The sequence below is a fragment of the Sceloporus undulatus genome, chromosome 4 (genome assembly GCF_019175285.1).
Source record: "Sceloporus undulatus isolate JIND9_A2432 ecotype Alabama chromosome 4, SceUnd_v1.1, whole genome shotgun sequence".
NCBI lineage: Eukaryota > Metazoa > Chordata > Lepidosauria > Squamata > Phrynosomatidae > Sceloporus > Sceloporus undulatus.
Window position 1 is genome coordinate 214241722 of NC_056525.1, and position 10239 is coordinate 214251960.

The 10239-nt window shown below is 41.8% G+C and overlaps 1 protein-coding gene across 2 annotated transcripts; it reads right to left on the bottom strand.

The window, feature by feature from the left end:
- Positions 1 to 6536: 6536 nt before the first annotated feature.
- LOC121929998 (collagen alpha-1(I) chain-like) lies at positions 6537 to 10191 on the bottom strand. Of its 2 annotated transcripts, none has more exons than XR_006103794.1 (2): positions 8439 to 10191; positions 6537 to 7210 (listed from the first exon to the last, which is right to left on the bottom strand). XR_006103794.1 is itself a non-coding variant. In XM_042466125.1 (2 exons), exon 1 carries the CDS (start codon positions 10166 to 10168, stop codon positions 9107 to 9109), a length of 1062 nt encoding a protein of 353 aa, XP_042322059.1. In that variant the 5' UTR covers positions 10169 to 10191; the 3' UTR covers positions 6537 to 7210; positions 9072 to 9106. The 2 variants fall into 2 exon arrangements, 1 of the variants encoding a protein (XP_042322059.1); XM_042466125.1 differs by having other exon boundaries at positions 9072 to 10191.
- Positions 10192 to 10239: the final 48 nt, after the last annotated feature.

Genomic DNA, 10239 nt, shown 5'->3' on the forward strand with positions numbered 1-10239 from the left:
AGCCCTTGAAATAATATATTCAAATTACAAGAAATAGATTTCAGCTAAACATCAGAGAGAATTTCCATATGGTAACAGCAATTTATCCATGGAATAGACTACCTTGGAAGGTGGCAGACTCTTCCTTACTTTTTTTGAACAGAGGTTGCATGACCACCTCCCAAGGGTGCTTTAGCAATAGATTCTTGTATGGTAGGGGGTTGAACTAGATGACTCTTGTGATTCCCTCCAACTCTATGATATACTGTTGGGTTATAGGAGGCCTGTGTGTTCCTACCTGCAACTCTGGCAGACATCCAGCATTTTCAGTCATCAGACATAATTACTGTGATGGAGCACTGACATCATAGCTGTGTCTCATGATGCCACCTCTCAATAAACTGCCTTCTCAGAAAGGTACCACCTACGCCAACATGTTTCTAAGATGCTGCAGATTGAAGCACTGCCTGGCTGAAATGCTTGTCCATAGGGTGCATTGAAAATAGCAGCACCTTGGAGTCCTGCCACAGTTGCTTCTTTTAATGCAACCTGAAGAGCACTGCAGCTATAAATTTTCCCTCAGTTCGATCTGCATCACCTCAGAAACCCTTCTGCTGGAGGCTGAAAAGGTGGTAATGAAGTTTGGTCATTAATGTGAATTAGCAATCTCATAAGTTTTGAACAGGATCAGCCATTGTTTGTAATGTGTAAAAATTGGGTACAAGTTAAAAGATAGATAAGTTAAAAGACAGTTGCTTCTAATTTCTCTGCACAGTTTGCCAGGTACAGGAATTAGCTGCGTTAGCTGTGGAGTCTCTGCCCATCATTGCCAGCTGCTGGTGTTCCTCCCTCCCCATCAGCACAAGCTGCCCTCTGTGCTGAACATGCATTTTAAGTACTGATTTAGTGCTCATTGCTGTGTAAGGCAGAACAATTCTTCACAGACTCGGGCAGCACACAATTTCAATAGCTGCTTCTGTGTGGCTTTAAAATGTTTTCATTGTGCAGCGAGCACTCATAAGCAGCTAATTCAAACAGATACTGTAGAGAATCTGTTGTCTAAACCTTTCTCTGCTCTGAAGCTGCTCTCTACATTGAGCATGATTCTTACCATCCTGGGCCTGCCTCTAAAACCTTTCCTCATCCAGCAAAGAAGCTATAAGGTTATACATTATTATATTTAATGAAGATCATATTGGAGTACTTCTCCTTCTGCCAACAATGGGCCTTTTCATGCATCTTTCATCATGAGAGAAAACATCCGAAGGCTGGGAATCTCACTTTTTCTGGTGGGGTGGATGGGTGATGTTGGTTCTGAGATTTGTAATCCAAGGTTGCAATCCTGTTGGCCAGTATAAATATGTTGACATAGATGATAGCAGTAGAATGGGTGGCAGTGTACTGGGTAAAGTAACAATTGCAATGACTTGGGCAGGGGGAACAGTAGAGGAAGCCAGTTCTTGTCAGGAGAGAAAACTGCTCTACTAGCTTCTCAGGGCATGGACAGCTTTCTCCACTGTGACATTTGTTTTTGTGTGCCTTCAAGTAATTTCTGATGTAATGGTAACCATAAGGTGAACCTATTGCAGGGTTTTCTTGGCAAAATTTGTTCTGAAGGGGTTTGCCTTTGCCTTCCTCTGAGACTAATGTCTATCTCTCCCCAGCAAATTCCTCTCAAGACATCTGGGTGTCCTTAGAACCAGCTTTGGGAGGCATAGCTTTCTACTCAGAAAACACCCACATTATATTGGGAGCTCCCATAAATGCACATCTGGGATAAACAATTGCAGAGCTATTCAAACCTTTTAATATCTGCTTTGAGGATCTCTTTCTTCTGAACAGATATTCTCAAGATAAGAGGTTAAATAAGAATGGTAAGAAATTGATTTTGCTGATTTACAAGTACTTCATGCTTATTTTGAATGGCAGCCCATTAGGTATGTGATGGTCATTATACCTATAATTCATCATGGAGTGTACTGTAGTGGATTACTTCTTGATCTCTGCTAGTTTGGTACCTGTTGTAAAAACATTTTCAGCAGGAAACCAACTACAGTTAAATCAGTCATACAGCAATCAGAAATAAAAATGCATATTCACTGGAGATGATTATAACAGGCAATAGATGACCTAAATGGTCTGAATCTTTGAGTCCTGAGGTTCCTGTATGGTCCCATATTGTCTGGCTTTAGGAATAAAATATTGGAAGGCAATCTGGAGGTTATGGAGGGTTATCAACAAATTACAGATCTCCTATAACTACATCTAGCTCAGTCAGTCTTCCAAAGTTCCTAAATCACATAATGCAAGTTGGTTTGAACCTGAATGTTGTTGTTTGTGCCTTCAAGTTGTTTCCAAGTTATGGTGACCCTAAGGCAACCCTATTAGTGCAAGATCACAAAAATGGCATTAACAAAGCTCTTTAGGAGTGTTAAAAAGAAGTGGTTCAAAAATTCATACAAGAGCCTGATTTTTTTTTAAAAAAAAATCTCAGCATAAAGCCTTATAGAAGAAAATGGCATTTATAAGACAAAGATGAAAGGTTGTAAGGTTCTAAGGAAACTGAATAATGGGAGAAAGGCATTTTTTCCAGTGCTGCAGTATAATTCATTTTTTGATATAGGAGAAACATGGATGAGTAATCCTACATACAAAAATGCAGAGTAAGGGGGGAATACTTTCTTTAGAGGCCAGTACTTCTTAAGCTATCTGATGTGGGAGACCAGGGTTTTTTTTCTTTTCAGTGTGCCAGCAACTGGCGTCATATTAATGCCCACTGATCACATGTCTTTCCTTCTTTCTTTTCTTCCCTGAAATGCTGCAACAGACCAGCAGAATCTATAGCTCATGAACTGGCTGTGGTCCATTACAGGCTCCTTGCTAACATTATAGCCATTTGACTTTCAAGAGAAACTTATTACTTCTTATCTCTCAGTGAATTCTGAGCCACTCTCATAAGCATCCAAGCATATAGTAGCTGTAAGAAAAGCCCTTCCAACTATGCCTAGGCAGCCCCAGCCACAACAGGAATACTTGGTTCTGTGATTAGTGCAATTACTGCTATGTAAATTAGGAGTAGCCTTCATCAACAGTGTTTTCTAAAGTACATACATACTGTCTTTTCAATGTATGGGTTGTTATGTTAGAAAATAAGTGGAAAAGAGAAACAGCATAAGGTCCAGTGTGATAGTGCCAGAAATAAAAAAGAATGAGGTTGGTGCACTGTTGCACCTGCAGGGGGAGGTGCTAGACTGAGAGCAAACACCATTACCAGATGTAAAGAAAATTGGAAGATATCACTTACCAGATCCCCTCAGCCCCAAGCATACTTGGTATAGCCATCATTACTGAGACAGTCTTCACAAGATTGCTTTATATCATTTTTATTATTCTTTCAAGAGAAAACAATATACTGTGATGACAATGGGAATGAAAGTGACTCATTCATGTACCACTCTCAAGGATTTTAGAACATCTCAGTCATACAGCATTATAAAGCTAATATTTGATTATAGTAAGAGGAACTGAACTGTAAACTGATAATACACCAAAACAGGGCAGGCTGTTCTGCAAAGAGAACTGGGCATGTAATACCATTTGTAGCTTTTGAGCTAAGTTTGCAGTTAATTTAGACTGAGAGGCCAGAAACAACAGAGAAAATTCCTCAGTATGTGCGTGGGCACTCTGATGGCTAGTTTGAAACATCATCTTTTGTATTTGTAAACTGCCTAACTATGCTGTTTCTAGATGAATAATAACAATAATTACCTTAGAATGAAAGAAAATCCATCAGTTCGGGTTAGAGTTTGCTAAAGATGAGTTCCTAAAGAACAAGGATTGCAGCATTTATTATTATAGGTTGTGTCTCTATGGATTTGTTTATGATGCAAAGCTCTTGAATAATATGAGTATAAAAAAGCTGTCAAAGAGCCAAATGAAACACTGAAATAAAATGAATCTCAGCTTACTTGAGGCCAATATTTATGCTATGCAAATGAAGATAATACAGTCAAATCAAGATCCTATACAAGAGATGACTCTACTGGGTGATTTCTAAGGCAATGGATTTAAAATGAAAGAAGCACATGGTGACCAGCCAATGTTTAATCTGAACTAGACCTTGCAGTTTTTGTAATCTCTATTTGTAATTACTGACTTGTAATTTGTACTTTGTGTTTGTATTTAGACAATTTATAATTGCATTTGCAATATATACAGTGGGCCCTCCACATTCACTGGGGTTAGGGATGCTGGATCACTGTGAAAGTGGAAAAATTGTGCACAACCCCCCCCCCCCCCCCCAGAGAACACTTCTAGGAATCTCTAGATCCTTTAGTGCAACACTTTGGTCAACATCCACCAGAGGTTGACCATAGAACTGTGCTGGTGGACCTAAAAATACCTATTGTTTTCTCTAGAAATCTCTAAGTCCTCCAGCACAACTTCTTGCAAACATTGGCTATAGAGTCGTGCTGAAAGACTTAGACATTCCTCAATATAACATATTGATCAAATCTGTGAATAATCAAATCCATAAAAGTCAAAGCTGAAAATGTAGAGAGCCAACTGTATACAGTATTCACACATCATGTAGAGACTGTGGATATTATCAGACAAGGGAAATTGGAAGTATAATCCAATGGCAATCCAAACGCAATCATGGGGTTTAACGTTATTGCATGATAGACTACTACATGCAATTTTGGGCAATGGGAAGTCAGTCCAAACGCAATCATGAGGTTTCATTTTATTGCGTGAGAGGTGATCACACGCAATTTCGGGCAATGGCAAGCTATTTTTGGGCAATGGGAAGTCAGTTTGAACGCAATTCGAATTCACATAAATTCGTTGAACTAGCAAATTCACATTAATGCGTTCTGGCTCCACTTTCTCTTCATTTGAAATTAAGAGAAATTCCTCCCATGTGATAAACTCCTGTGAAATACACTTTTCTGAAAGATATCTAAGGTTCATTAATTTCTCCTTATTTTAATGAAAACAAACTCTTGCTCACAGCATTTTTCTCTGACTAGAACTAAGCACAATACACGATGGGTCCTCTGGCTATGTTTGGGTTCATGAATATTCATTAGTTTAACTCAAAGATGCTATCAAACCTAAGAAAGTTCTTTGGCAAAGGCAAAACCTTTAGAAGTGGAATGCAAGAGGGTACAGGGAAAGAGGAGCACAAAGCAAACTCTTGTGGCTATTTATGTTCCTACTATCATGTTAGAATGAAATCATTACCCCAGGACAAATATTTCCTGTCCTCAGATAAATTTCTGAATGCAGTGTTTGTTATTCAGAGGAACAGTATATCAGTCACAATGCCCATCAGCTACACCGTAGGTGAATAAGATAAACTCCACCAACCAACTCACCCTGCTTACAGAACAATGTTGAGCTCATTTATTTAAATGGAACTGACTTGGAATCTCCATGCAAACTGCATTTAAATCAACAAGTGCTAAAACAGAGCCAGGTGGTGATTTGCTCTCGAAACATAACTTCTTTGAGACTGCTCCAAAGTTTGTGGATTACATCAGATGCCTACACTACTGTAAGTGCAAAATGTCTTGTCAGCAGTTCCAAACAAGGCTTTTATTGCACCACCAACCTACCCTTTACTGAATTTTACACTGTTACGCAATTGTAATATTAAAGCCCTTGGGGATCTTGTGATTTTATCCAAATTGTACTCAAAATGGTTTTAATGGGTTTTACATTGTTATATAATTTAATATGTTTCTAGTTTCTAAGTTATCTTTCACTGTCTCATCTTTTTAAAAATATTAACACTCATTTTACTGCACAATGTCTTGAGATCTTTTGATACGAGTCAGAATGTGAGTATTTTAATAAATAAATAAAACATTAAAACCCTCCATTGCTTTCCCAGTTTCTTCTATCTTTCTGCTGCAGAAAATCTATTAATGACAAATAAGGCCGACAGTGTTTTCTAATTGCTTTCTTTCTGAAAATGGGCTGAATGAATAACCCAAGGTTAATTTATTCCAATGATGCTGACATGGTCTGAATTTATTGCATTTTTAAATGTAGAGCCACTGCATATGAAACCTCCATCCATGCAGCTCCAAGATGTGCTAAAAATCTACCCCAAAGGACTGAAAATCTTCCACAAGTGGCAGGAGCAGAAGTCTCAGCACTATTTCTAGCATCACACTGGATTTATCTTATATTTATAATAAAATTTCCTTATGCTATAAAAAAATAAATTGTACTTACTCCAGTATATGTGTAACATAATGTGACCTACTCTCACTCTCTCACATACACACATGCTATATATGCCTAGAAGATAGTGAGTTACACATGGATATGAACACCTTCTCCACTTGAGCCTTCCAATCTGATTCTAAATTTTGTCGGAAGCAAATCATATTGAAACATTGATGGTGATATTTAGAGTTACTGATGGGGACTTTATGCCTATTGCTTACTCTGGTAGTGAAATGTTACACCATTTTATTTTGAAAACTTATTGTACCTTCTTCTTCTTCTGGAAATGAGCGGGTAATAAATAATTGACCACATACTTATTTGTTTATGGAAGATTTATATCCCATCTTTCTATCAACATCCATGACAGCTTACATAAAAAGCCTATTTGTGTATGAGCAGAACAAAGTAAAAATATAATGCACATGCACATTAGACCAATAGCATCATTGTATGAATATCTAAAAGGCAATTCATACAGTGAGCTTTGGTATCCGTTGGGGCTTCGTTCCAGGACCCTGCATGAATACCAAAATCTATGGATGCTTAAGTCCCATTATATATGTTGGCATAGTAAAATGGCATCTCTCATATAAAATGGCAAAATCAAGGTTTGCTTATTGGAGTTTATATATATATATAACATTTTCAAGCTGTGGATGGTTGAATCCATGGATAAAACATCTGTGGACATGGACGGCCAACTGTACTTTGAAATTGCAAAGAATTTAGTGAAGTTTTCCCCTGGCAACTAAAAGGTATTAAAGAAGGTACATGGTGAACGTCTTTGAAGGAGAGCATTTAAATTACCTACTTGACTTTCCAATTACAGTGGTACCTGGAAGAAAGCCTCCCTCAAATGATGAGTTTCATATACAGACAGGTTCACACATGTAGATTCAACATATACACTACTCAGTCCTTTATCTTCCTGCATGCAGATTTGTATTGTTCTGACTTCCCAGTTGTGCATTAAGGGCATTACTCCAATCTGAAAGGAAACCAAGGTGAAAGAACACTGCAACTTGGTTAATAAGTAACTTTAGAAGCATTTTCCAATAATCTTCAAAGAATCTCTAAGCAATGAGCTCCTTGATTCCCAGTTATTTTCATTTGACTCGTTTCTTTTTTCCTATTCGGAATGATAGCTAAATTATATCACCACACTTTTCTTTTTGCAGATAAAGGCCGAATGGCCCTTAATTCCATTTGTGGCATAGGTATAATCTAAGAGGCAATTCCACTCTTCTTCCAGTTGAACAATTATGTAACTCAGTTAGGCCCAATTGAAAGATATAGCCGTATTAGTCTGGAATATCAGTATGCAAAGGGATCTTGCAGCACACCTTTGAGACTAGCTAGTAGCATGAGCTTTCGTAGATTTGAGCCTATTTCCTCAGACGCATGTTGCCCGAGAACGGAGCCCATGAACTGTGTATGTCTTTCTGTATTATGTGAAAAAGAATGCTTATTGTGGATGCATTCCTTCAAAGTCAAAATAGCTAAAAATGCTGACATATCAAACTCATGAAAATCCACATGCCCAAATCTTAGTCTTGTTAAATATTGTCAGCCACTTGGCTGATCCTTTTGCAAGTTCCTCTGAATACCCCTCCTTTCATAAAGAGCTTGCGGAACCTGTTATTTACTTATCCTTGTTACTTGCAGCAATGCGGTATAAAGGTGAAAGCTGGATGCTACCCACACACCTATAATTATTTTGTTTTATTTGGCTTTTATATACGTCTCTCAACTGGGCTTTTAGGCACTGCATAGTTCATGATTTATCCATTTGAGAATAAGGAGGAAACGACTTAGCACTTGCAAATGTCTATCAGGAGGCATGACAGTTTGCTTTGACTTAAAAGCAGCTTCTGGGAGCATGAGTGGCAAAGTATGTCTGTCTGTCTCTTATGTGTGAGTGCTTCTCACTGCACTCCTGTTCAAACCTCCTTAAAATTTTTAAAACAAATACATTGTGGCTTCCTTATGTGCACTTTTGCCATTTTTTTGACTCTAAGTGAGCCATTTGGTTGGGAAATCAGTTTGCTTATAATACAAAAAATGTCCATTTCAAATTAAAGTTAGCATCAAACTAAGAATTCTGCAACAGGAACCTCAGAAGAAATTAAAAATACAGTAATACAAAATGGAAGAGGAGGGAATTAAGATATATAGTACTATGCGTATCAAAAAGACAAATACTTCTAGGCCATTACCAGAAAATGAGTGCCATGCCATATTTTCAAGATGCCTATGCATATATACTGAATCAACAAAAATTCAGCAAGTAATCTTGCATCGCAGCAGGTTTGGTTTCCAGACAGGTGTGGCACTTTATACTCAAATGGTTTACACTTTGAGGTTCCCATTGGGATAGTGCCTTATCCCTGAAGCCCAGCTATAAGGTAACTCGCCAGGCGTCCCTTTCTGCCTGCAGAGTGCATTTGCACCTTGCAGGGTCCAGCTGAAGTCTGGAATTTCCCACAGATGCCCTTCATTGGCAAACTGTGCAATTCAAAGATCCACACGGAAAAGGAACTGGCACAAGAAAGAGAAAAGTCTTCTATTGAGATGAGCTGCCATATTCACCAGCCTCTCAGCAAAAAAGGAGAAAAGGGTGCTAGGGAACTGTTGAATGTTTGCCTTGCAATAGTTCCTAACTCACTTCTCACAACTAACAGGCCTCTTTCCCTCTCTCTCCAGAGTAGTCAAAGCAGTGCAGACCAGATCACTGGCCAGAGCAGCAGGGGGCCCTGGTTTGTCTTTTCTCTCGTCCTAAAGCTGTCTCTTCTCATCCAGGCCTCGGCCTCAAGTATTTGAAGAGGGCCATCATATCGCCTCTTTCTTACCCTTCTCTTCTCCAGGCTAAACATCCCCAGCTCCCTCAATCCAGGGCATGGCTTCCAGACCCTTCGCCGGAAATCCACGGCTCCTTTCTTACAAGATGCCTTTGCAGACTAAGAACAGGGTTCGCCATCCACCGGATCCGCAGCCGAAGGCAGGCAGGCAGGCAGGCAGGGAGGGCCCCTGGAAAGCAAGGAGGGCCCATCCCGGGGGGCCCAAGGAGGCCCCTGTGACCCCGAATGCCCTCCGAGGGGAATCCAGGTCGCAAGGGCTTCGAGGGAAGGCTAAAGAAGCCGGGAGGCCCCAGCTGAGCCCTCTCCGCTTCAGGGTGACCCCAGATGCCCTCCCCACAAAAGGAGGGCAGTCCGGGACAAATGGCAGACAGGCCCAAGCCAGGCAAAGCCCAAACCAAGACTCCTCCACCTCGGCAAGGCCTGCTCCCGGACAGAAGGGGGCCATGGAAGGGGAGGACAAGGAGGGCTCGAAGCAGGACGAGGCACCCGAAAGGGAGGACACTCCAAAGATGGGAAACCATGCTCCAAACGGGGGACCTTTGGGGGGCTTCCTCCTGGAGAGGTCCTGGGGGCATCCCTGGCCTGCCATCGGGGGGGGGGGGCTCCCTGCCTGCCTGCCTGCCTCCTCCGTCCTTCCGGCCCCAAGGGCGATCTCGCGGGGGCCTTTCCCGCCTCCAGGAGCCACGCAGATCCCGCCGCCGCCGCCGCCGCCGCCGGGCCTCCCCATCCCTCCTCCTCGGCCCACTCGGCCCCACCGAAGCCCCGGCCGCTCCCGAGGGGAGAAGGCTCCCTCTCCTCAGCGCCGCCGGCCTCCTTCCCTCCCTCCTTCCCTGCCTGATCGGGGCCGGGGGTCTGGGCGCGTGGCTGAGGCGGGGGCAGCTGTTGCCTCCTCGGCGCCGCTGACGGAACAGGAGCCCCGCCGGACACGACACAAGAGGCCCCGCGGCGGCAGAAGCAGCCGGACCCCGCCACGGCACCGGCCTCCTCGCCCTCGGGCTCCCCTCCCTCCTCCCTTCTCTCTCTTTCCTTCTGCCGGTCCCTCCTTCCTTCCTTCTCTCTCTCTCTCTCCCTCTTTCCGCGTTCTCCATCCCTCTCTCTCTTCCTCTCTCTCTCCTTTCTCTTCACTCTTCTGTCCCACCTTCCCTCTCTCTTTCTCTCT